This window comes from Xenopus tropicalis, chromosome 1 (genome assembly GCF_000004195.4).
Source record: "Xenopus tropicalis strain Nigerian chromosome 1, UCB_Xtro_10.0, whole genome shotgun sequence".
NCBI lineage: Eukaryota > Metazoa > Chordata > Amphibia > Anura > Pipidae > Xenopus > Xenopus tropicalis.
Genome location: NC_030677.2, coordinates 137542852 through 137570357, shown reverse-complemented (window position 1 = coordinate 137570357; position 27506 = coordinate 137542852). Strand labels below are relative to the sequence as shown.

At 40.2% G+C, this 27506-nt stretch overlaps 1 protein-coding gene across 4 annotated transcripts; it reads left to right on the top strand.

Annotated features, from left to right (window-relative positions):
• The first annotated feature begins 359 nt into the window (after positions 1 to 359).
• spin1 (spindlin 1) lies at positions 360 to 26526 on the top strand. Of its 4 annotated transcripts, none has more exons than NM_001017097.2 (6): positions 360 to 591; positions 14412 to 14631; positions 16900 to 16948; positions 19526 to 19779; positions 20265 to 20498; positions 22849 to 23401. In NM_001017097.2, the coding sequence occupies exons 2-6, from the start codon at positions 14580 to 14582 to the stop codon at positions 23046 to 23048; spliced, it is 789 nt and encodes a 262-aa protein (NP_001017097.1). In that variant the 5' UTR covers positions 360 to 591; positions 14412 to 14579; the 3' UTR covers positions 23049 to 23401. The 4 variants fall into 4 exon arrangements, with proteins under 4 accessions (NP_001017097.1, XP_012818759.1, XP_012818757.1 ...); XM_012963305.3 differs by lacking the exon at positions 360 to 591 and adding an exon at positions 953 to 1234 and having other exon boundaries at positions 22849 to 26526; XM_012963303.3 differs by lacking the exon at positions 360 to 591 and adding an exon at positions 1252 to 1415 and having other exon boundaries at positions 22849 to 26526.
• The last annotated feature ends 980 nt before the right edge of the window (positions 26527 to 27506 follow it).

Genomic DNA, 27506 nt, shown 5'->3' with positions numbered 1-27506 from the left:
TAAAATAGGTAAAATGAATAAGAAGCATGGGTTACGCAGTGGCGTACCACACAAAAACTTTAAAAACACAAGATCCTCCACATAACATATCCCTCAAACCATACCGAGGTTGACATTGAGTAACTACGCGCCTGCGCAGTAAAGTCCTACCGCGGTGGCCAGACAATGTATTTTACGCATGCGCAGCGCTTTCTTCTGCACTAGCAGAAGAAAGGAGGGGTTGAGTCGACTGTGGGATCAGTATTTGGCAGGAAGGCGAGGCCTCCCCTTGGCAGCTAGAGCAGGACCGGGCCTTAAACTATAAGTGAGCTCCAAATGTGGCAGAGAATGGAGTGGGAGGGGTGGAAAGGAGAGTAAGGAAACGAATAGGGGAGTGAGTGAAGAGGGATCGGATTTGGAAGTTAAGGGGAAAGCGAGAGAAACCGCTTGAGGCGGGAGCGGCTATGTAGAATAAAATCAGTGGTGAAAGAGAGAAGGGACAGAACGCTGTATGTAAAGAACTCTGCACTGCAGCAAATCCGCCAGAAGATAACGGGGACCCTTAGTAAGGAAGAGGGGAAAGGGGGTGCACCCCATGCATTACTCCCTCAGGTAAGGACCCCCTGCTTGAAACTGTCAGCTGATTTGCCATGGTGCTGTGCACAGATCCTTAGGAGCCACAGCATGCAGGCGCACTGCACCTTCCCATATTTGTGTCAATGCAGCTTTTTATTCACGCTGTGATACAGTTAATAACCCACTCGTATACTCCAGCCCTCTCCTGTTGCCCTGAGCTAAGTATGGGAAGCGTCCCCCTCCCAGCTGCGCTTTGGCGCCACCTGGCGTTCGCGCCTCTTGGCTGTCTGACGTCACTGTGTTTTTCCAGTGTGTGACGTAAAAACAACCCCAATCTATTGTTCCCTCTTTAATTTGCGCACCAGTGGGGGGCATTGGTCCTGTCACTGCTCCTGGTTACCTGCTCTGTATCTGACTTACGCACTTGCATATTATTGCCGCTTTGTGTATTTGCTGTGGTGCTTTAGTTCTGCGCTAATTAGCCTTGGCCCGAGGAACTGGCAGGGCAGTGCATCCTCCTCCTTGTACTCAGGGGAGACGGAAAGCAGCGATAGCGTTTCGCTGTGTGTCTTGTCTGTGTCTCAAGCTGTAGGTTCCTTTGTCTGCTGCTTTCCCTCCCCTCCCCCCACGTCTCTTTCTGTGAGACGGAATCGCTCTCTGCTGCTGCTGCTTACTGCAGGTTTGTAAATACAGGGCTCTACACACAATATGGCTGACAGTCGCCTTGCCTGCAGCTAGAGGTTCCCCTTCTTTTCTCGGGCCTCAGGAGGATTTACTGGCGCCTAGTGTCTGTACGCCCCGCTGCACTTTATTAAGCACAGGTTGAGGGAGCCGCGGCTCATTGGTACCTACAGACAAGGGTAAGATACCCCACGCCTTTCCCTTTATAGCACGGCCCTCCAGCTGTTGTTGAGTTACAACTTTCAGTGTCTTGTTGCTTAGCAATAGATGGAGGGCCGCAGCCTGGCACCCCCTATGTGCATGTATAGTGTATTCACACGCACAGGGGAGGGCAGGCATGGAGCAAAGGAATGTTCTAGCAGACACATGGAACATACACATTTCGTGGCTAGTGTTGTTTTGCCATTCTGTTGGGGGGGGGGGGGAGAGAGCAATGCACCAAAATTGTTGGCAGAGTTTTTCTACTTTTCCTGTGCATGACATTTATATGTTCACTGTGTCAGAGTTGGCCAACTTACTGACCCCCTGTGTTGTTCCACAGCACCTACACATGCCCTGGCATATTCCTGCAACAGTACCAAAAGGCTGGACAGTTCTCACAAGAGGCCCCTTTCATGAAATGCAGAGAAAATACTGTGCCATCTATTAGCCAGTGCTTTGTATGATGAGGGTTAATCCAATAGCCTTTCATTGTGTTTCAGGCGTTATTTTAAAGTGGTCCATGCTGAGCGAGTGTGTTAGTGAAGGAAGGATGACAGACAGGTAACATGTTTGGCTATAGATAGTTACCTGTATAGTAAAACACTGCCATTCTTTATAGATAAGTCAGCGCTGTCAGTCAGTGTTTTTCTTTTTTCTTTCCTAGCAAGTTGAATGGGAATAATGTTTATAATCAGGTTGATTGTTTTCATGTCCTCTGGTTATTTTTCTGTTTGGTGTTAATAGCAAGTAAAACTGAAAAGCTACACTGCCCCCCTCAAAAATGCATCATACTAAAATCTTTTAAGCATCTAATGTATTAAATGAGAGAAAAAAAACACCAATTGTCAGCCTTTATTTGTAGGTGCAGCCTGTAATCACTTGAAAAAAAAAAGTCAGGATCAATATTTTCTTTATCTGACTTCATCTCCAGGAATACAGAGCCATAAAGCTCTATAAGGGGATTTCATGCTGCATACTCCAGATGAGTGCATATCCGTGCATCATGCTGCAGTCACACTTGTACACAGAGGCCAACAGTCTGTGGGTATTTGTAGACACATGTAATCCACATGGCATTCATAATGATTAATACAGTGTTTTAGTATTTTAGAAGTTTTTGATAGGGATCTAGTTTATCTGGTATTCCTTGCAAGGCATTACAGCTGGCACCTACAAAATAAATATGGTTTGAACATGGTTTGTAAGCTATGCAGATGTGTGGTGTTTATTTTATATATGCTAATATCATCTTCAGGCATACTCTGGCTGTGGCCAAGTAGACTGCTAATGTCACCCTGTTTAAGGTCTGTTTTCTGTTTCTAATCCAAAAATGTATGTTATTAGAACTTTGGCTAATCTTTCTTCTGTGTTTAGCTGCTCAACATCATGCATCTGTTAGCCTGAAAAATACTTGTTTTTTAAATTTTCCTAAGAGTTCCCTAAAAGTTCAGCCATTGTATTTATAATCTTCCTGTGGGGTGGTCAAATTGGGGCCACTATGCTAAAGGGGAGGATTTACCAATGATTGGCATCTTGCATGATTAAGCTTTAAAAGATTTTTTTGGCAAGCCACATCCATATGTGGTACACTTGATATTTCCCAGAAACTGTAGATAATTACTGGTACTATGGCTGGTTTGGGTTCTTGCATTTTTTCTGCTTATTATGGGAATTTACTAACAAAATGTTTAATAACTTAGTGGCTGACATTTTCAGAATTGCTCTTCATTGATTTCAGTGGCAGGTGCCAGGATGGGTCAGGTAGTTGCTACTAAAACCAGCGAACAGTGGTTTTCAGGTGTTTTGTTACCCATCTGCAGAGCTGTTACACAATTGGGTTGTGATCGCCCTTGATACAAAATGTTCTGTATTGAAGATTTGTCACTATGCTTTTATTTACATAGTCTACAGCAGTGCTGTCCAACTTCTGTGGTACCGAGGGCCAGAATTTGTCTCGCCTACATGATGGAGGGCCGATAATAGAAGACAGTTTTGGCCACTCCCCTTTATAAACCACACCCAATTCAAGCCACACCCATGTTATCACAAGAGATTTTAAAGGAACAGTAACACCAAAAAATGAAAGAGCTTTGTATGTATGTATGTATAACTTTATTTATAAAGCGCCACAAGGGTACGCAGCGCTGTACAGTCTTACAGAATACAAAATTACACAGTAATTTTTAAAGTAATAAAAATATAATGCACTGTTGCCCTGCACTGGTAAAACTGGTGTGTTTGCTACAGTAACACTACTATAATTTATATAATAAGCTGCTGTGTAGCCATGGGGGCAGCCATTCAAGCTGGAAAAAAGGAGAAAAGGCACAGGTTACATAGCAGATAACAGATACATTCTGTAGAATACAATTGTGTTTTATCTGTTATCTGCTATGTGCCTGTGCCTTTTCTCCTTTGAATGGCTGCCTCCATGGCTACATAGTAGACTTTCTGAAGTAAACACACAACTTTTACCAGTGCAGGGCAGCAGCACATTATATTTTAGTTACTTTTATACACTTTAATTTTTTGGTGTTACTGTTCCTTTAAGACCATACCCACACTAATGGTGGTAGCACAGCAAAAACCCAAATAGTTGGTGCTCACTATAGGGATATCATCCTTCATTTATATGTGACAGAATTATATTATGTCATATTAAGACATACCCTTAAAGTGATACTGACAGCCACTTAAGAATTTTTTTACACCTGCTGTTGTGTTTTAATTTGTATCAGCTTTAAATTCCTTATAAACTAAATCTGCAAAGTTTTTTCACTTCATAATTATTGTAGCATGAATTACAGACCCAGGGAGCAGCCATGTTTGTTCCCTTCTTCCGGATGGTAATTTAAATGCCTCCCAAGTGAATAAATATGCCCAATCACAAACCTGCAATGCCCCTTCTGCTTTCAGCCGGTGTGTGACATAAGCTCAGCTCCGTTGTCTATGTGTAATGGGGAGGAGGAAGGGAGAGCCCTTAGAAGCAGGCAGGCATTGGAAAGCTTAAGCTGGCCTGCTATTTAATTCTTTGTGGGAAGAGCAGAGAGAGGAGGCACACCCTTTGAAGTAGGCAGGCAATGGAAAGATCAAACCTGCCTGCTATCTAGTTCACAACGCCATGCAGTGCTATGCAAGGGAGGGAGGGAAGGGGAGCTCTTTGAAGCAAACGGCAAGCTGAATCCTCCCAGTTTATGACGTAGTCCTTTTGACAGACTGAGAAGCTACAGTCGGGCTGCCAGACAGTCGGGTTCAGGATCTTTAGTAGGATTTATGTAGCAGTCGGGCTGCCAGACAGTCGGGTTCAGGATCTTTAGTAGGATTTATGTACAGAAACAGGACTTTTAGGAAAAAACAGTCAACATGACCTATAGGTAGGTTTGGAAGTAGGTTCATATTTTTATAAGAAATTTTTTGGTGTCCGTATCATTTTAAATCCATATATGTCCTCCTCCCCTGTGGGGAGCACAGCGACCCCCAGCATATAATTACACACTTCAGGACCATATAATGACTATTTCCAAATGCTAACAAACGCTCAGAACAAACCCCTGCCAGGTTCATCTCCCACAGGCAGCACAGGGCAGGCAGAGTAGGGCACACAGGCAGCACAGGGCAGGCAGAGTAGGGTACCCACAGGCAGCATAGCACTAAGTCAGCTGTGAAAAGTATAGTATACGGGTATAGAACCTTTTATCCAGATTGCTTGGGACCTAGGGTTTTCTGGATAAGGGGTCTTTACGTAATTTGGATCTCTATACCTTAAGTCTGCTAAAAATAATTTAAACATTAATTAAACCCATTAGGATTGTTTTTCGTCCATTAAGGATTAGTTATATCTTGGTTGGTATACAAGCTACGATTTTTTTATTACAGAATTTTTTAAAAAAAATTAGAAGAATTTGCTTATAATGAAGTCTATGGGAGATGGCCTTCCCATAATTTGGAATTTTCTGGATATGGGTTTCCAGATAATGATTCCCATACCTGTAATAGCTGCTGCATAGACCTGCTTTAAAGCAGAAACTGATCTCTAGGAGAAACAAAAGAGTAACAGTAACACAAAAATGTTGTTGTCAAGCTTTAGAGCCATGACCTGGTGGGATAGTGGAAGTTTTGAACAGAATGCACTCTACGATTGCCAGCATTTCAGGTAAACATAACCAGCTCTAACCCATTTTGCCCACAGAGCAACATGTTGTTCCATAGCAACACACAAGTGAACACATGTTGCCTTCTTTCTAAGTTACAAAGTCACTTCATAGTTTGTGAACTTGTACAGCACAATTTTTGTTGATATTTAGATGGTGCTTTATTAAAGTATGTTGTTAATAACAATGGCACAAAAAAGGAAACGCAAAAAAACAGAACTAAAAATATTCCATTTGTTTTTATGTTTTGCAAGACTTTTTGACTGGTCATGTACATAAGACATTTAATTCACCTTTTTGGACCACCTACCCACCAGCTTTCCTTCATTATTACTTGCAAGATTAAAGGGGTTTTTAGTTATGCTATATATGTTGTTTTCAATAACTCATTGTACGATTTTACACCCCTTCCTATCCTGGATTTATAGGTTTATATCAAGAAAAAAAACACATTTGCAGCTAGCTGCTCGCCTCAAGAATCTTCCTTCCCTCACTTAATTCACAGGCTCCATCTTTCCTGAGCTGACATTATCAAGATGGGTGATTTTGAAGAAGTGCACATGTGCCACATTCCCCTTTGTGTATTAGCTTCCCATGCACTGTTATAGATGAGGAAACAGGAGCAGGCAAAGAAGACCCTAATCAGCACAGAAATAAATACTATTCTGTAGCCAGTTGGCGTCTATAAGTGGTTCCAGTTGTTTCTGGGTTAGCTGGGTTCATAAATGCAAGTGATCGCGTTCACACGATTAAGATGATCTGTGCATGTGCTTCTTCCGAAGATCTATTGCACATGTGTTAGGTCTTGGTCTTAGTAATACAGCATTGCATTGTGGGATTTTTTTCTGCCAAGCTAATCCCTTTTCAGAAAATTAAGGCTGCGGATCTCTAGCTGCCTTAAGTAGAAGCACTGTTAGATAGTACTGAGGTACACATATCTATAGACACATTATTGTGTTTCACCTTTCCTTGTCCTTTAAAAGGTACATTCATCTATATCAAAGATCCACAACCTTTTATACCCATGAGCCACATTCAAGTGGAAAAAGTATTGGAGAGCAACACAACCATGAAAAATATTCCTGGGGGTGCCAATAAGAGCTATAACTGGCTATTTAATAGCCCCATGTGGATTGGCAATCTACAAAAGACTCTGTTTGGGATTATACAGGGGTTTTATGCAACCAAAATTTGCCCCCAAGCCAGGAATTCAAAAATAAGCACCTGCTTTTAGGCCACTGGGAGCAACATCCAAGGTGTTGGAGAGCAACATGTTGCTCATGAGCCACTGGTTGGGGATCACTGATCTATATTGTAAAAAGCTTACGTGCCAAAGGTCCTCCAATGGGAAGACAACTTCCGGGTCAGTGCACACAGGAATTCAAGCACCCCTCGCCTTTTTGCCGTGCTGCTATGGAGCAGTTTATGACTAGAATTCTAAATGAAGCATTTAAAAAAGACAAGGGGAAAAATGGTAGGCCTATTTTGGAGATGTTTTGTAGTGAATAAGGTAATCAAATATTTGTGTTACTGTTCCTTTAAGTTCATCTTGACAGCATAAGTGTTTTCATGGAAATTTCAATCATAGACAATTTTGGTAGAAATTGTTTTTTGTGGTGTATTGATATGCTTCTACATCTATGTATGGAAACTGGATGCCTGTAGCTGATGACTTGATTATGACCGAGCTGGATATATTTTATATATTTTTTTTCACCCTTTTTATGTGGAGTTTGAGATTATCACATTTAATGGTTGGTTACATAGGGTTGAAAAAAGACCATCAAGTTCAACCCTTAAACCCAGCACACACAACCTATACTTACCAATCTATATGAACACATGCATAAACTATATAGACATACATTAATACTAACTGTAGATATTGGTATCACAGTAGCCTTGGATTTTATGTTTGTTCAAGAACTCATCCAGGCCCCTCTTAAAGGCAATAACAGAATCTGCCATTACAACATCATAGGAAGGGCATTCCACAACCTCACTGTGAAAAACCACCTACGCTGCTTCAAATGGAAGCTCCGTTCCTCTAATCTGAAGGGGTGACCTCTGGTGCGTTGATTGTTTTTATGGGAAAAAAGAATGACATTGCCAGGAATTAGACAACTTATTATCTACAAAAAACCCAGATCCTTCTCTTAAGGATACCCCCAACAAACTACCATTTAGTAGATAGCTTGTGTTTATATTATTTCTACCAAAGTGCATAACTTTGCACTTGTCCACATTGAACCTCATTTTCCAGTTTGCAGCCCAGTTTTCCAATTTTGTCAAATCGCTCTGCAAAGTGGCAGCATCCTGCATTGAACTTATAGTTTTGCACAATTATGTGTTGTCAGCAAAAATAGAAACTTTCTATGCCTACCTCCTGGTCATTAAAGGAGAAGGAAAGGCAAAGTCACTTGGGGGTGCCAAAATGTTAGGCACCCCCAAGTGACTTAAATCGCCTACCTTTTACCCTGGGCTGGTGCCCCTGTTCGGAGAGAACAGCACCAGCCCGGGTTGCTCCTTCCTGTATGCGTGCGCGCGCATGCACAGTAGAGTGAAAAAGCCAAACTTTAACAGAGAAATCGGCTTTTCACTCTACTGCGCATACGCCTGTCGTGGGGTCCTGGCAAAACGAAGCAGGAAGGAGGAATCGCTTGCTATAGGTACCCCGGGCTGGGGTACAAGGTAAGCGACTAGAGTCACTTGGGGGTGCCTAACATTTTGGCACCCCCAAGTGACTTAAGGTGGCCACACACGTGGCGATTTGCGATCTTTCGTGCGACCATCGGTCGCACAAAAGATCGTTCAATCAGCCACTAACCGTTCAGGGCTGAAACGGCAGATAAGGAGGTAGAAACAATAGGATTTCTACCTCCTTCTGCCGATTCAGCCCTGATGGCCGATTTTGCTTAGGCGCCTTCTATGGCGCCCGATCAAAATCTTTTAACCTGGCCGATCAGCGAGTCGACCGATATCAGCAGCCTCCTGCGATATCGGTCGACTCGCCGACTTGCCATACACGCACCGAATATCGTACGAAACCTCGTTTTATTATCAGTGCGTGTATGGCCAGCTTTAGCCTTTCCTTGTCCTTTAAGTTAAAAAGTAAAGGACCAAGGACTGCAGTACTCCACTAACACTGGTCCAATTAGAAAATGTTCAATTTACCACCACTCTTTGTAATCTATCCTTCAGCCAGTATTATGTTTTAGGCCAATATTCCTCAATTTGATCATTTACCTTCTGTGAGGTACTGTATCAAACGCTTTTGCAAAGTCCAAGTAGATGACATCAACTGCCATTTCAATCCCCTTACCATTTGTTCAAGCTTAGCTTTGTTGGACCTTGGACTTGGAAGTCACAAATACAGTTAGAATATATTAAAAATGGCTGATTAGTATAAGAATTAGTTGCTCAATAGTTTACACATTGAGAAATCCCAGATGGGAGGTGATCATAGTTGTTTTTCTCTTTTCCCTGTAATGTATAATAAGTAATACTAAAAGGGTATCAAGGGATTCCCTTTGCTTCTTTCTCTGGAAAAAGAAACATTGTATCTAAATAAAAGAATATATATTCATATATTCTTTGTAAAGTAGAATCAAAAAGACAGACAATTGTAGAAAATTAATGCATACAGTAAAGATCTCTCCATAACTATGTCTTATAGAGAGGGCTACAGATCTTGCATCGTGTTGGCATTTATTTATTTTTGCCTCCTAGGGTCTATGGCTGCTGAAGATATCTGCAGCAGATTTCCTAGATGTTTGATGCGTTAGAAAGCCATGCTGGGACAGGTTATGATATAATAGCCTATACACTAAAGGTGGCCATACATGTTACAACTACAATCTTTCCCATGACCATTCATCATAGGAAAGATCGTTCATCCACTCATCCACATTCCCAGGCATATGAGACTGTGTGAACTTGGTGTAAAGGTGGCCATACATAGGCAGATTTCAGCTGCTGACCTGAATCTTTGGATCAGTCAAATCTGCAGAATGTTTAAAAAAATGTATAGACATCTTAAGCGAATGTAGGCAGATGTAGACACAAGAAAGTGATGTGATCCCCAGTGGTGTGATCTCTGTTGGCTTCATTTAATTAGTCCGTGACTTCTTAATTCAGACCTGGAGATCACCCAAACAAGCAATTCCTACGGTTATTATTAGCGATGTCATATAACAATAGCATCACTCATGTTCTAAGCCTGTGCGCTTATCACCCCTATATTGTTTCCCCCACCAGAGGTGTGGGCTAATAGAGCTCACACTCTGCAGTGCTGGGCTACCCACACTGGGAGGGAGCCACCAGTGCGGGCAGCCATGTTGTGGCACAGTGCGGCAGGAGGGTGATTTACATTGACCACTCTTACGTCAGTTGCATGCGCATAGTAAGTATGCGGGCAGATCGCTTATGGATATGCAAGCCAACCAAGATACCCGGGAGCTCCCTCCTGGTGCGGGTAGCGCAGTTTTGGTGGGTGGACTTTTCTTTTTTTTCTAAAAAAAACAATTGTTTTCCCCAAGTGGAGTGCAGGCTCTATTAGTGTGCGGGAAACATTATAGGGGTGATAGGTGCCTTTTAAGAATTCTCTTCAAAGGCCTGAACTCATGTTGCCAGCTAAAACACTTCTTTGCCTGTAAATAAGGGGAAAGTCTTGTTTACATACTTCACAAAGAATTAACGTTTTCTTCGGCTTAATTAACTCGAAGTTACTTGTGACCTTCATAATGCAAGTGGCAAATTTCAATCCTTAAACCACTTTAACAGTATTTCAGTCTAAATAATTATTTAGGTCTTTGCTTAGGTACAGGTATTCAGCATTGTACTTACTTGTCATTTCCCTCTTTTGTAGCAAGAATTTGTAGCTTTATTTCATCCAATGCAGCTGTCTTTTGGGTGCCTCCTTTTTAGGCATATCTGCCCCTTGTTAACTCAAACCTTATTTGCCTTAAGTAAGTGTGGGTGTATATATAACCCAGGCAAATTTTGTGCTTTACACGTGAGTGCCAGTGGTCTTTGTTCATGTGGATGCTTATATATATATATATATATATATATATGTATATATATATATATATATATATATATATATATATATAAGCATCCACATACTGTTTGAGAGTAAAGGAGAGAGATCCACAATAAAAGGGTTTAGGAAATGTCAGACATTTACTGGATAACAGGATTTTTAAAGGCTTAACAGCTGCAAAAAAAAAATCACAGGTGGTTTAGAAATAATTATATGTTTCTAATTCTTATGGGAATAAATTGAAGCCTATAATCATACATTACTAAAGTCCTTACTTGAATGAAATTTGAGATGCTATATGTAATCTATATGAAGCGCTGTTCAGTTAACCCTTCCACTGCCAGGCAATTTTAACAAAACATTTATGGCAAACTATTTTTCAACATTTTGTGCTCTTCTACTTTAGAGGCATTTCCAAAGGAGAAACTAAATCAGACATTCTAATTACAGTTATGGGATCTGTTATCTGGAATGCCCCAGATATGGGGTTTTCCACATAATTTTTTTTTATTATTATTATTGTTTGGATAAACAATTTCTTAAACCCAGTAAGATTTTTTTGCTACCAACATAGATCAAGTGCAACATATTGTTTTATTATTAAAAAATAAAAGGGAATCATGTTTTTTTTTAAAAAAAATTGTTTGCTGAAAATACACTTATGCCATATTGAATAAACATGTAATTTCACTTCTGTATAAAGAGAAAGGTCCCGATGGGGACCGAAACGTAACGTTGGCTGTTCATGCGTTTTTAATACACAATTGATTGTTTTTGGAATATAACTCGGTGTTGCTGGTCTTTTTTGGATATTTAAATCATTTACCTTGCACCCGGTGTGAATATCAATAAGATCACTATGATCCACTTACAACTGTGGAACTGTGTTTAACAGATGTTAAAGCAGCATTGTATGCAGTTGACAGGTGGTATGGTAGGACTTCCCACTCTGTTTAGGGATGGTTCTTCCAGCTACCTGCAAGAGAGAGAGGTATTCCTTTAATAAGCAAACAGCATGGGATTGAAAATGCCTCAGGCAATACTCTGCAGTCTTACTCCACCTAAGGGGCGTGACACACAGGGAGATTAGTCCTGGCGCCGAGATTTGCCGAAGTTGCCTTGAGAGGAAACTTTGGCGACTTTGGCAAATCACAGCGTCGCGTATGCCATCCCACTGTGATTTACATTCTAGCCGGTGGGATGGCATTGCGGGGAGATTAGTCGCCCACAAAAACGGAGATTTGTTGCAATGCGACTAATCTCAGTGTGTCACGGCCCTAAAGGACAAAGGATTTGAAGGAGGCCATTTATTTAAATCTCCAACCCCCTCTTTCCAAACTAAGGAGGTGACCTGTGACACCAACTGTAAACCATATACAGTGTGATTTTAACATATTTATTCTAGCAACTTGTGCTCCTTTGGGCATGTAACCCATGCAATGCCTGTCTTTAAAAGTTCCATTCATTTTGGTGATTGTATTACACATACAGTATGGGTTTAAATCCTGGGGAATTCCCTTCTGCTTTGTTAAACTGAAGAGGCTGCTAGACTAAAGGTGGCCATACACGGGCCGATTTTAGCTGGCAATATTGGTCTTTTGCTGTACAAGTTTATGATCCAGTTAGGTACGCTTGTACGTTTAGAGGACATTAGAGGGATCCTGTTGAATTGATACTAGGCAAACCAGCCTACACAGCTTTGCAAAATAAACATTTTGCCAACAGGATTTACAGTGGTGAAGCCAGCAATTCTCTATCACTGCATTTTCAGGACGATAGTGGATTTGCCTTTCATCCACCACTGTTTTTACACTAGTGGAGAAAACACCATGTGTCACATTACCTTAAAGCAGGGATCCCCAACCTTTTCTATTTGTGAGGCACACAAGAATGAAAAAGTTCCTTGGGGATGCTAAATAATGGCTGCACTTGGCTATTTGGTAGCCCCATGTGGACTGCTGACCTGCAGGAGGCTCTGCTTGGATTAAAACTGTGTCACTGTGCTTCTAAGGGCTCTGGCACACGGGAGATTAGTCGCCGGACGACAAAGTAATCTCCCCGAAATGCCATCCCACCTGCGACAATTTAAATCGCCAGTGGGACGGCATACGCGGCAGCGCGAGAGGAAACTTCCGCGATTTCACTGAAATCGCGCTGCCGCGTATGCCATCTAGCCGGTGGGATGTCATTTCGGGGAGATTAGTCACCCGCGAACAGGGAGATTTGTCCACAGGCGACTAATCTCCCCGTGTGCCAGAGCCCTAAAACTTGTCTCCAAGCCAGAAAAAAAAAACAGGCACCTACTTTGAGGCCACTGGGAGCAACATGAAAGGGGGTGGTGAGCAACATGTTGCTCAAGAGCCTCTGGTTGTGGATCACTGCCTTAAAGAATAAGTAAACCTTTTTTTTTCTATGAGCAAAATTACTCTAAACAGTCTCCAGAATTACTTACCTTTGTCCCAGCATTCTCTCTGACCTGTTTCCTCAGTCAGAAGGTATTCTTTTTGGTTGCTTCCTTGTGCAGAGTGAAGCCCCGCCCCCACTTCCTGTTCAGTTCTCTCTTAAATTCGACAAGGTTGTCGGAGTGGAGAGCCTTCTGCATATGCCTGGAGGCAGCAGGAGCCAGTCTGTGCATTAGCAGTTTTTTTTTTTTTTTTTTTGATGAGACCTGAACAGGAAGTGGGGGTGGGGCTTCTCTCTGCACAAGGAAGCAACAATAAAGAATACTTTCTGACTGAGGAAACAGGTCACAGAGAATGCTGGGACAAAGGTAAGTAATTCTGGGGGCTGTTTAGAGTAATTTTACTCATAGAAAAAAAAAAAGGTTAACTTATTCTTTAAAGCTGTGCTGTCCGACTGGCGGCCCATGGCCCCCCACCTGTCTGGCTGCTTTGATGGCTTACCTTTGTGTAAACTTTAACTGGTATCAGTACTGAGATTAACTGGCTCCCTGCATGGTTCACACCTCAGATTCAGGTTGAAAACCCCTGTATTGTTTATACATATAATCCCCTGTACTGTTACTGTCCCTGTACAGTTAATCTCTGCATTATTCACCCACTTCATTGTTCACACCTCAGGCTCAGACTGTAATCACCAACATTGTTCACCTGTTCACACCTCAGACAAAATAAACCCTGCACACTATAAAAAGAACATATACTTACTTGTTACTGCAATTTAAAGTTTTTTTTTTAATATATAGCTATTGTCCAGACTGTAGGAGCAGTGCCAGCATTGTGTCACTGTATGCTGCCTGTGTTTGCCATACTCTGTCTGCCCTATTCTGCCTGTGTGTGCCATACACACAGGCAGGGTAGGGCAGACAGATTATGGAACACACAGGCAGCATAGTACAGGCAGAAGGAATACTGTCATGTGAAAACATGTTTTGTTTTCAAATCAGTTGATAGAAATTCTAAAGCCTAATACTGCAATAAAATCCATTTTTTAAAAACAGATTTTTTTTTTTTTTTTTATTTTATTTTGAAATTTCACATGGGGCTAGCCATATTCTTCATTTCCCCCTGTGCCACAGCTATTTTGTCTAATATCAAGCCCATTTATTTTTTTCATTGTTGCATATGGCAAATGGCCAACAACCTCTTAAATAGGTTTTCTCATGGCCATTTCAGTATTTTCGGTGTTTTTTTGCAATGATGGGGTTTGTTTTCTAGGGAGCACAAGAAGGCAACTGATTACAGTCTGCGTTTTTATGTTACAATTTAGTAGTTAGTAGGAAAGGTAACTTAGATCAGTATGTTGCTTTTATTTTTCAGATAGCACTCAGAACACTCGGCTGCAAAGTGTTGTGCTGCATATGTTTGCTTGGATGGTCGATGGGCAGAGGAAAATTTGTCTTAGTGGAAGTAACCACAAGCAACATTGGAGAGGATAAGATTTTCATTTTAGACTGGCAGCTTTGCTGCCCACTTATCCACAGATGAATGAAGACCCCATTTGGAAAGGCAGCAGCTCAAAGATCCAGAGCTGATGCAGGTAAGTGCTCAGAAACTGGACACATTGCTTTGATTTTCTGTGACAGGCGAGCACAATTTCTCGATGGGTACGCACTCCAGACATGGTTGAAGGTGGTTTAAGAAATAGCTTTATTCACAATGGAAAATCTTGTTTAACAAGTGAAGTGTATCCTAATATACAGGTATGGGATCCCTTATGCAGAACCCCATTATCCAGAAAGCTCAGAATTATGGGAAGGCCATCTACCATGGAGTACATTTTAAGCAAATGATTTCCTTCTATATTAAAACATTACCTTGATCTTAAATAAGGTGCTCCATATTGGAAACAAAACTGTCCTTGTTGAGTTTTTCATGTTTAAATGATTTTTAGCAGAATTAAGGTATGGAGATCCAAAGTGCACAAAGATCCCTTATCATTCCAGACAATAAATGCTATACTTGTATTTATATTAGGCCTTGTTAATTGAATTATAAGGTGACTTTTTCAGAATTATCTAGAGTGTTCAAGAAGCAGCGTATTATGAGTGATCATATTGCAGCAATATCAGAATAACTGACAAGTCCTATTCGTTAAATTAGATTGGTAAAGATGAAGCACACATTATTTTTATGTTTGGCTCGTAATGAGCACACAGCATTATTATGAATGTCTTGGGCAATGTATGTGTGGCAGAAATAAAAGCCTTCCGCTTCATCTTTTGATGTGTAGCCGAATCTGGAACTTTCACCGTTTGGCTTTATTGCCTATATATTTTGCTACTGTTAAATACAAGTATCAATCAAGGGGTTCTCTCATAATAAATTAATAGACAAGATAGACTGAGAGCAATTTAAAGAATACCTTATTTCCATAGTAGGTAGCCTTATAGCATGTGAGTGTAAAGGGGTCTTTGGCTGGACTGTGAACAGTGGCTAGAAATTAGTAGTAATAGCAGAGGGGAATGACACTTTTTTCAGTAAAGCTTATACAAGACCAACAGTTGGCAGCTGTGTTAAAATTAGCCCCGTTGAGCTACGGGATTAATTTCTGTGCCGAGCATTTTGAGTGTCTGAGTAACCTATTTTTACTAATTTATTAAGGAATGGTAAGAAATTTGTGATTTCCCCATGGCATTAACATTTTTTTATTTTTTAATTCCCTCTTTACCCACCATCCCACCCTAACCTGGGGAGGGTGACTTGGCTAAACACAACAACATTGCCACCTAGTAGATATGACTTGTCCTATGTACTGCCCCCCCAGTGCATGTGTTATTTTGCATAGAAAAGTCCCAAGCCTGTGAAATTCATTCATCACGTTTAAGGGTCATAGTGCCACCTAGTGATTGAAATGGATGAGTGCATATGATTACTCTTTAGGCATAAAGTGCTAAACCATTTATTTATATAGTTTTGCACTTCATTATTATGTATTTTCAATAAGCAATGGGTTATTATGAGGCAAAGTGTGATTTCTATCAGGAATGACTATTTTATGTTTGTAGTAATCCAGTACATATGTGCTGCATCATATAATTTAAATACCACTTTATTTATTCATTTGATGATTTCAAGTTAATATTGCTATTAAATTTGGAAGCTTTGTGGTTCATGTAATCCTCCTTTGCCTTATCTGTTATTTGACAGTGTAATACATTCCACATGTTTCGGGCAAAGCCCTTTTTCAAGTTCGGTTCACTTGAAAAAGGGCTTTGCCCGAAACATGTAGTGGAACACACTAATAAACACTAATTGCAGCAAAGCCCTGCAGTGTCAGGTGTCCTCCATTATCTCATATGTCTATGTGCAGTTAGTGCTACAACAGGAGCACAGGAGTGATAGCCTGCTTGAATGAGGTAGCGCAACTGGAATACTGGATTTGGAAAGATTTTGGTACAGATAAGTCTTTTTGACCAGAATCTATTATGGTGTCCAGCCCTTATCTGCAATGTGATCACAGACTTTTATATTATATGAAGTGTACAAGTGTCGGACTGGCCTACAGGGATACCAGGTGGGCCCATGGGTGAGTGGGCCCTCCTGCTTCTAGCCATTTGGCATAATTCATGGTCATTACTTATTTTTCTAGGGGAACAAAGCAACTAAATATATAGTAGAATAGATTAGCATGTAAAGATAAAAAAGAAGGAAAATACTGAGTAAGAAGTGGCTGAAGAATAGTTTGGAGAGTGGGCCATGGTTTATGGTTTCCTGGTGGGCCCCTGGCATCCCAGTCTGACACTGCAGTGTACAATGTTACATTTGCTTTATTTACTTTTTTTTTTTTTTTTTTTTTTTTTTGCAGCTCATGCAGGTGTTTCAGCAAATATGATGAAAAAGAGAACTTCCCACAAGTAAGATTAACTAAGTAAACTTAAATAAAAATGTAATACATGAACTGCATGTTATTCACCCTTTACTGCCAGGCAAACAGCATCTGAATCACTGACACTAAAGCTAGAGTACCATGTAATGTAGATTCAGTGTTTTTTGATTCTCTTTCTATATGGTGAATGTGTATTGCAATGCACGACCCTGTCTAACTCTGGCAGGTTAAAATGAACTTAACAAAACATTAGGATAGAATAGCTAAAACTGATTTTTTTAACCTCCTGTACCAGTAAAGTTGTGTGCATCTGACCCAATTGCTCACAATCTTTCTGCTTATTTATTGAATGTTCTCTGGGCTGAATTCAATTACCTGAACTTAGGACTGACTCCTAATGTACAGTATATATAAAATTTGTTATATAGGGCTGACATGGCAGCATAGAAACCTGTGCGTTCTGTATACAAATTAATAAGTGTACCATCAGACTCTACTGCAAATGAAACGTCACTAATGTTTTTATAATATCCAGTGACCCCCCCTGCTTTGGACAAATTTGAAGTGGGAATCTTTACTGTTATATGACTAATAAGCCTCTGGACTGGTGCAGTAAGTTTATAAAGGTTGCGCTTGAGTTAAGTGGCTAGAAAATATTAGACCCATGTGTACCAGAAAATATACACGCAGAAAGGTAGTTTTTTCAAAGGTTAGCTTTTTCAAAATTTATGGTCCTCCACCCAAAAAAGTTTTTTCCTTAATGAAAGAAAAGGTAATTCTAAGCAACTTTCCAATATATATTTATTAAAAATAAACTTTATGAGGGAAACCTAAACACTAAACTAGTCAAGAAACCATCTGGCAGGAAGAACTGCATACGCAGCACTGCGATTTGCCGAAATCGCTGAAGTTGCCTTGAGAGGAAAACTTTGGCGATTTTGGCCCCGCGTATGCCATCCCACCGGCAATTTACATTCTAGCAGGTGGGATGGCACTTCTGGGAGATTAGTCTCCCACAACAAGGGAGATTTGGTGCGCGTGTCGACTAATCTCCCTGTCTGCTTTACATTTTAAAAAATAAACTATGTTAGCATAGGGCAAGCCCCCATGTGTCATTGCCCTAAAGCTGACCACACACTTGAAGATACATGTGTTTGATGAGCAGATCATTCCTGCTATGGCCGCTTTGAATTGCTAGGTGATATCATTATGAGCCGATTGCTTGCCTCTCAGGCCAACAGTTAGATCATAATGAAGGTAAAAGCATGCTGTCGGGAGAGGACTGCATCAGTGAGCCGTTGTAGTACTCACCCAGACAGAATTTTATTTCTAAGTTCTAAACATCTGTTGCACATTGTATTTATTTACTCAGTGGGATTTGTAATGGCACGGATGTTTACTAGCAAATAAAACCAATACTTTATAATAGCTTGTTTTACTTCCTTATATGCAGAAAAGAAAGTTCCTGTTCTTCCATAATTTTGCCTCTTTGCTTTAGATGCAATGCTTGGGAGGTATACCCCCCAAAATCATGCATTCCACTTATACAAAAAGGCAGCCATGCCTTCATTGGCCTAAAATTGTCTTTTTCGACACTGCCATTTTTGTATTTTGCCTAGTTATGTGTAACGAACATCCCTTCTCTAAATGTTTGCTTCTGTACATATGAGCTGGAGGTGCTTTTTACGCTTTTAAAAATGTTTTCTTTTCTGTGAATTTCTGTTCAAATACAGAAATGGGAAATGTTAGGCAGAGAAAGAGGATGTGTTGAACACTACAAATCTCTTTTAGCAGTACCGCTGCACAGGTTGAAATACATGTTAGGTTGTAGGCTAAAGTGCTTCTACAACAGTGCTACCATTATTTTATTTTTATGACCCTCCTATCTATCTATCTATCTATCTATCTAATCTATGTATCGCAATGACACACCAGGAGCCCATGTTAAAAATCGCTACTATGGGCCAAATGCGAAATGCGGGTACCACACCGCTTTTTTGACATCACTGCAAATTTTTTTAAGTGAAATTTTACAGAGGTTTCGCAAAACAAATGCGCCAATGGTGAAATGCGGAATCAATGCCTGATCACTACTTGTGGAAATTCAAATGTTAGTTTAGGGTGAGGCCTTTTAAATTAGATTTGTTGCCTGCAGTAGCCGACAGATCTCCCTGTGTGTCATTGCCCTTATAAGGTAGATTTTTTTTTTTTTTTTTAAACCAAATGCTTATTTCCTGTATATTTTAATGCATGCTTTGTTCAGCTTTGTTTGTTTCTATTTTATTTTTTTTCTGTTTATCCCCCCCTTTTTTTTTTTTCTTAGGTTTTTTAACATACTGGCTAGTTTGTCTTTAGACATTTAGGTATAGAGCTGCCACATTCAAAAAAACAACTATCTGAACCCAACTATTATATTGAGTAAAAACAGACATGCTCTTCAAAAGAAATACCAAAAAAAAGAAATACCAAACCTGGTTTTAGTAGTAAATATACATGCGGTTGAAACTCCAAAAAGAAAAGGCAATACTCTCAATGTTGCTGTTATGATTTAATGATGTAACTTTTTCATTTGTTTTTTTTTTGTTTTTTTATTTCAATGTTTCAGAAAACACAAAAATAATATGGGACCGAGTAAGCCAATTTCACAACCCAGAAGAAATATTGTAGGGTGTAGAATACAACATGGTTGGAAGGAGGGCAGTGGGCCAATAACTCAGTGGAAAGGAACTGTTTTGGATCAAGTTCCAGTTAACCCTTCTTTATATCTTATAAAATATGATGGATTTGACTGTGTATATGGACTTGAACTTCACAAGGATGAAAGGGTTTCAGCTCTTGAAGTTCTTCCAGACAGAGTTGGTAAGTTCATCATTTTCATTCACTACAGAATATAACGTTTAACTTGATCTGTAAAGAATATGTAATTGGGATGCTGCTGTTTAATTTTATGGATTTGATTAGTACATAAACTTAATTTTTATCAACTCAACACTTTCTGGCTACACTTTTTCTGGTGGTGGGAAGCAGGTAAACTGATCGGGGTAAAGAGTTGTGATGGGGTCCTAAGGTGTTGCCTTACATCTTTGGGTATGCTATGCTTTTTGGGGGGGGTCACATATGCTGGGCATTATGTTTATGATGCTGCCATCTGACATTGGGGATTATTGTGCCATTTAATGGTGGGGGGGGGGGTCAGTGCCATCTGATATTGTTCAGTAGTTGGATCAAAATGTGTAGACCTTTTGAGTAAAATTGATACCCGTATGTGTGTGTGTTTCTTTTGTGCTGTGTATTCTTTCAAATGCCAGTGTGCATGTATAATTTTAAAAATTCTTTATTTTTAGCTTCATCTCGAATTAGCGATGCTCACCTGGCAGATACAATGATTGGTAAAGCAGTGGAACATATGTTTGAAACAGAGGATGGTTCCAAGGATGAGTGGCGAGGGATGGTCTTGGCACGAGCACCTATTATGAGCACTTGGTTTTACATAACCTATGAGAAAGATCCTGTCTTATACATGTATCAACTACTTGATGATTATAAGGAAGGAGACCTTCGCATCATGCCTGACTCCAGTAAGTCAGCCCCAGTCATCCATATTACTGAACTGGCTTATGGTGTATTGATACTATATCAAATAAACTGTACTGACAGCCCTGAGAATTGATTGGTAGTTTATTAAAATGGAAAGCTCACTCTGGAATTCCTAGCCAGCTGTGCACTTTTTTAAAAAGGAATTTGTAAAAGAAAGTGGAGATATGTTCAGTGCTTTGACTTTATTAAATGTATTTGGAACAATCTGTTTTGTTAATTCTGAACCCTGAAAGGGATATTACTATATTCGGTGCTGCTGTTATCCTTAATGTTTGGGCACAGTATCTGCAATGCCACCAGTGCTGATGGTATATGGAGCTTTTTTTCCTTCCAGTGCAGTCCACAGAGAAGTGCTTGCAACTGCTCCTGCCTGAACTAGTGCTTTTCAGCCTGAAAACTGAGCCAAAGACCCTGCAGTATTGGCAGCGCATATTGAAGTCAGGGGAAGTCATTGGGGCACTTTTGTGTTGTTAAATATGCCAGCAGGGAAAACACCCAGTGTTCTATCAGCCTAACTGACCCAAAACCTTTCTCTTTGTAGTCGATATACCCAGAGATGGAAAAAGGCGGTAACTGTATGATGTTATTCTTGCTAAAGATTTCCTATGAAAGTGGTTGCAAATTCTTTTTTTTTCCAGCCCATAGACACCTTTTTCTAAGTACTGTGTACAGTTGTGCCCCCTGCAGCACTGTGTTGTCTTAATGTTATTAATGGATATGTTACGATATACTAAATTTGTGTATTGATAACATGGTCAAACATGGAGGAAAATAAGTCAGGCAGTTTATCTTTGTCTGAAGATTCGCCCCGCAAATGATCTGCACTAGTTGGCTATTAAGCCTTGACCTTCATACAACCACTTTCATCTTTCCTTCATCTTTCCTCTCCTTCCTAACAGAGCTTGCATAGGATTATTATCCTTTTGCAGCACAAAGGCCTTCTCATTACATAGTGTCTGGCATGGCACTGAATATAGCTGTAGCTCATTTGATTTAACTTTTCAAGTCCCTCAATGCAGGGTTCCCGGTGCTAGAGACAGCAAAACACACACAGCATAATGCTACCTCCCCCATGCTTATATGGTTTAGAGCTAAACTACATAGGAGATTTTGTGGGTCAGTAATTTAAACATCAAATATTTCTATCCGTCCCATTATTTTTTAATTCATCCGACATGTAGGATGTGGTGTGTTTATTCGACACCATTATACAGAATCTCCTGTGTAGTTTTTACAACTAAAATTTATTCTCTCACCCAGGCGACTATGTCAAAAACTTTTTGATTATTGAACTTGGATTCCACAGTAACATTTTAATTCTGCAGGAATGTGGTCACCAACCCCTTGTATGTTGCTCCCAATGGCCTCAAAGTAGGTACTCCATTTTGAATTTCTGGCTTGGAGGCACGTTTTGGTTGCATAAAACCCAGTGTAAAGCCAAACAGAACCTTTTAGAGGTTGCCAGTCCACATATTGGCTACCAAATAGCCAATCATAGCCCATATTTGGCAACCTCTGGAACTTTTTTCATGGTTGTGTTGCTCCCCAACACTTTTTCCATTTGAATGTGCCTCATGGGTATAAAAGGTTGGGGATCCCTGGGCTAAAGTATAGCAACTCTTATTAGCACTTTAGCTATTTAAATTAATTATTTATACATTTTTTTTTTTAAATGCCATATTAACCGTTCTTACACAGTTTGTCCTTATTCAGCTGTGCCCTGATATCTGTTGTAGTCAGTCAGTTACATCGGCTAGTGACACTTATACTTGTACTTACACTTGTACTTGATCCCAACTAAGAGATAATTAATCCTTATTGGAGGCAAAACAAGCCTATTGGGTTTTTAAGCAGACTTAAGGAAGGAGATCCAAATTACAAAAAGACCCCTTATCCGGAATACCCTGGGTCCCATACCTGTACTTAGTTTATGAGTAGATCTAGCCTGTTTTGAATGAAATCAGTGTCAAACATTTTTCCCAGCTGACGTATAATATTTTTAAATGACATTTTGAAATATTAGGGTACATTAGTTGGGAAAAACAGCGTAGGAAAACATATTTTACTGGCTTGGTAGTGTTGAAGGAATTGCACAGGTACAACCTAAAAGGTAACCTGAGCTTGCTACCTGGGGTACGCCATTGTAAGCAAAGAGAGAGTACTGCTATACTACTGGAATACAAGTAAAGCTGCATTCTCTCAAGGCAAATGGGCAGAACACCATTTCCACTAAAGATTGTAAATGTGCGCCTTAATATAACTAGTGTTAACAAAAATACCACTGCTCTACTTTATGTAACATGTCTTATATTTTTTATGTCTTTGAACCAGACGATTCCCCTCCAGCTGAAAGGGAGCCAGGAGAAGTTGTGGACAGCCTTGTAGGAAAGCAGGTGGAATATGCCAAAGAAGATGGCTCCAAAAGGACTGGCATGGTTATTCATCAAGTTGAAGCCAAGCCATCTGTTTATTTCATAAAGTTTGATGACGATTTCCATATTTATGTCTATGACTTGGTGAAGACATCCTAGATGTTAACCGGGACTTCTTGCCAAACATATGGATCTATTAAATGTAATATTTGTAGACAAATTTCACTGCTTTCTGATGATAGGAAAGCTTCGATATTCCTGCGAACTCACAATCCCTTCCTGGAAAGTATAAAAACAATATGTTGAGAACCACAGTCACAGGTTCTCTCTCTCCCATGCGAAAAGGAACATACCACTTCTGGAGACTGCCATGTGTTTTTGCATTTGGGGATATACCCTTCAACAGGAAGCCTGATTGGGAACAGCAGAAGGTCATTTAAAGTAAATGAAAAGTGGCTGCAAGAGACCAGCTTTTGTAAATTCTAAGATTAAAAGTTTTCATTTTTAATGTTCATTTTGTTCCCCCGCATTCCTTCTCACTCATTTCACTCATACAAGTATAAATGGGTATATCTGTGTTGTACCTAACTATTTCCTTCTCAGCCTTCAGCATCCTTATCTAGTAATCCACAATTCCTTTGTGTCAGGACGACAGCAAGATATTGCACTGTGTATTGCTGAAGAGGTTTTCCACTGTATGAGAAATATCAAGCACAACAGGATCCAAACCAGAAGGCCCGCTGTCCCTGTTACGTTCATGGTTTTCAGATTTCAATGTTTTGCGACAGCACCTGCCTGTATAGAAATGTGCGAATGTAAGGCTGCCAGGCGCGTCTTATCTTGGCCTAACTCCTGACATTTGGTGGCGGGGGAACATGTGGAAGAAAAGAGTGGTCTTAAAAGTATTTATTTAATTTCCAGTGTTATGTTAAAAGAACAACATTGTGGTTCAGTGGCTCGTCTTCAGCCTGTCCTTTGATATGGGTTTTTTCATTCACTTTTTTCCGATGTTGTGACTTTTTTTTTTTTTTTTCTTTTTTTTTCTTTTTTGATTCTCTTACTTTGGATATCTGTCTGTGATAAATGATGTTGGAAATTGCCAATGGTGTACAGCTAGTTATGCCTTGGAGACCTATTGTGCAAGGAAAAGGTGGCCATACGTGGGCAGATTTTAGCTGCCGAGTCGGTTCCTTCAGTTCCTTGGTCGGCAGCTTATCTGCTCCTGTATGGAGGACTCAGGCTGGCCTGCCCGACCGACATCCTGCTGAAAACTTTGCAAATATCAATCAGACAGATTTGAAAATTTTGCAGTGACAGCATTGGCTTGTTGTTATGGTCCATGCTTTGATGTCCTGTATCCCTGTAGTTGTGATCTCATGGTTTGGCCTTAGGGCTGAATGATTGGATCAGTCCAATAATGCCCACCCCAAAGGTGGGCATATGGGGGGAAAGATTGTTTTTTTGGTGACCTGTCCAAACAAGTGGATATTTTAATGTGTGGCCTGCTTAACACTGTTAAAGGAGAAAAATGTGTGCAGTCAGCTTTTTATGTTGTCATGCATTGGGGTCCCTCTGTATCAGAACTGTCCAAGTGGAGACAGGCTGGAAGTTGCCCTCCATGGGATTTTTCAGGCCCTTAGCTGGCCATATTGGTCCAGAAAATTCTTATTGCTTTATAATTTGCTCCTCAAAGCTTCCCGTTGCAATGAAACATTGTCCTTTGTTAGTTCTTTGCATCTTTGTTGTCTTCATTGTCTCACATCAGGAAATTCTTTTTGCTTTGCTCGGTTCTAGTTATGTTTTTTTCTAATCGTCATTGCTTTCACCAGATAGATACTGAATGATTGATTGATTTCCTTTGGACATAGAACAATGAGCTTGAGCCTTTGCCAGCATCTTTTGGAGGGTGCAGGGTGTTGTATTTTATCAGTACACAAAGATCTGCAGTCTGAGGTGCTGGGTAAGCGCCTGTTTATGCCGGCTAAACCATGCCACGTGTTTTCCCGACGTACCGATACATCCTTTACAGGTTTCTGAACTTCTTGAGTTGCTCCGAAACCCCCATGTTAATGTGAGCTATTCACTATATGTTACAGACTGTGTCCCGTGTAAATGTTATTATGCACAATAGCAAACCCCTTGCTGTGCTTTGGGTGTGGATTCTGATAGCGCTGTGTAAATGAGCTGTATTTATGCACCAGATTTTTGATACTAATTGATTATTTTGCACAAGCCAACGTACCATGATGATCTCTTACCTTTTATTTAAGGTTTGGGTACGTGAGTAACTTTCCCAGCTCAGCTTCTGCTAACGTACTGGGAGCTTTGCTTGTACATATGTGCATTAGTTTCCCCCACAAGGCAGCTTAACTAACAGCAGAACAGCAGAGTTGAGAATGAAAGAACTGCACTTATAAGGAGTTAGTTTGTTATAATATTGTTATGAGAGTGTATGGGATATGTTGAACAACTGCTGTACATTATACATTATAGCGCCAATTTGCACTAGATCTAAGAAAGTGGTACCCAGCCTTTCTAAGCAAGCAAAAATCTGTGCTGTTCTGCGTGCCCTTTTATTAAGGTATTTAGTGGGACTGTTTTGGCTGGCTGCCCTATCTCTCTCTTGCGTACAGCAACAAATCCTCAGTATCTTTCTCTAAATTCAACCTTTGTGGCTTAAATATGTTATCCGAGTCCGCCTTAAGGCCTGTGCCTCATTTTGTGAAGTTTGTTAGTTTTCACAACATCAAAACATGTATTTGCAGTGTTTGTACATTGCTCTTCTAGCAGTATGTCCCATAGCTGGCAAAGGCAGGGGTCAGTTAGATTTTTATTTTAAAGCAATTAAGTTAAAATTGTTCCTGGTGTTTCTGAGCAGATTTGCAACAGTGTTTCTATCCTGCGGATCTATACAGTACATTTTATTGACTCTGAAGAGTCCTGCATGTAAATCTGAAAGCAGAGCCTGGCTCCGTGAGCCTCATTTGCAGTTACACATGCAATACATGTGTCATAGACACGCCCAATATGTGCAGGAAATACCCGCCTGGCCTGCACTATGCATACTTGGGGGTGCTTGTGCTTTTATATTTTGTTACTGTTATATAAGCCTATTTTATTAGGTATACATTAACATTACTTCTATTTTTTTTATATATACCTTTTTATCTTTGTTTTATTCTTTGGATAACTTCTCCCACCCACTATTTTCTTTAATTTCCTAAACCTTAATGCACTTCTTGGGTGTTTAAAGGCAGAAATCTCTCCCCACCCGTATCTGTTAGGCTTCTATGAGAGGCTCCTGTTTTAGATCTGCATGCAGTGCTTGTGTGGGACCCTGCTAGCGCCCGTTGAATTCTAGTTTGGGGTGGGTTGGTTCTTATTGACTTTTCTCTCCAACAAAGGAAAAAAAAAATCATCACAGGGCTTGTAAATGCAGAATTTCTGTGTAAAGAGACTGGCCTTTCATTTACCTGCTGTAGAAATGTAACCCATGTATGTGTGATGTCAGGCTGCCATGTACTACCCTCAATATAAAGAGACAAAACTTAACACAGACCATTCTTTTTGCATGCATAGTTAGTATGTTTAATGTAACAAAATAAAGTTGCATGTTAAACAGGTTTTTTTTTCTTTTGTTTTTTTTCTTTTCAGTGTAGTTTTTTTTTTTCTTTTGTTTTCTTTTGGTTTTTCTTTTACCCTGAGGGAGGGGAGTTGTTTCTTTCTCCTGTGTTGCTTTCTGTAAATTTGCTTAATGTGTGTTGCTTGGGTGTATGCTGGGTGAAATGCACTGGTGAAGCAAACATAGTGCCAACTGAACTGATAATGTTCCATGTATGTGTTCAACAGCATTTGAAGGAACCTTAGACATAACTCTATGCGCTGTAACTATCAACTCAACTTTTTTATGTTTTCATTGTTTGAATAGCAGAATTCCACCAAATACTTGTCAGTACTGAGGATCTGGGCACCGTTTATTTTATGGCTATAGAATCCCAAAAGAAAAGACCTAAGAAGAACATGTCATTTAGATAAAAAATATTCCCCAATAAAGAAATGCATTATTTGTCTCCAGGCCTTCTGTTCAGGTAACAGCAGCTTTGCCAGCCTTTGGCCCTGACACTGATTAGGGGGGACTTCATTACTCAATTAGGGTGAGATTTATGGGTTATTTGCAATTTTGAATATAGATTCTGAATCTATAGAATGGTGACTTGGGGGGGACACACTAAGAGTTTTTGACCTTAGAAGAGGGGCACAGCATGAGGTCTGTAGGCTCGATTGGAATGGCCAGTAACACCACTTAGTCTGCATTCAAATCTGGCCACATTTCCTTTATAAAACCTATTCAGAAATATTTATCTGGTAGGGCTTTGGGGGGAACTAGGGCTGCACTAAACACACTACAATGGGTAGGGGATAAAAACCACACCTCCTGCTTCAACAAAAAAAAGGTTTACAAAGTAGAAACAGTCAACTGGGTCATACATACATTTTATATTTTGGTGTTGCTTGTATTTTGCCAATAAGGTTCTTCATTGAGAGTAGAAATGTATCATCTGTTTCCACATGCTGTACCCAGAGCAGTTGCCACAGTGAAAGGTTTAACATATTTGG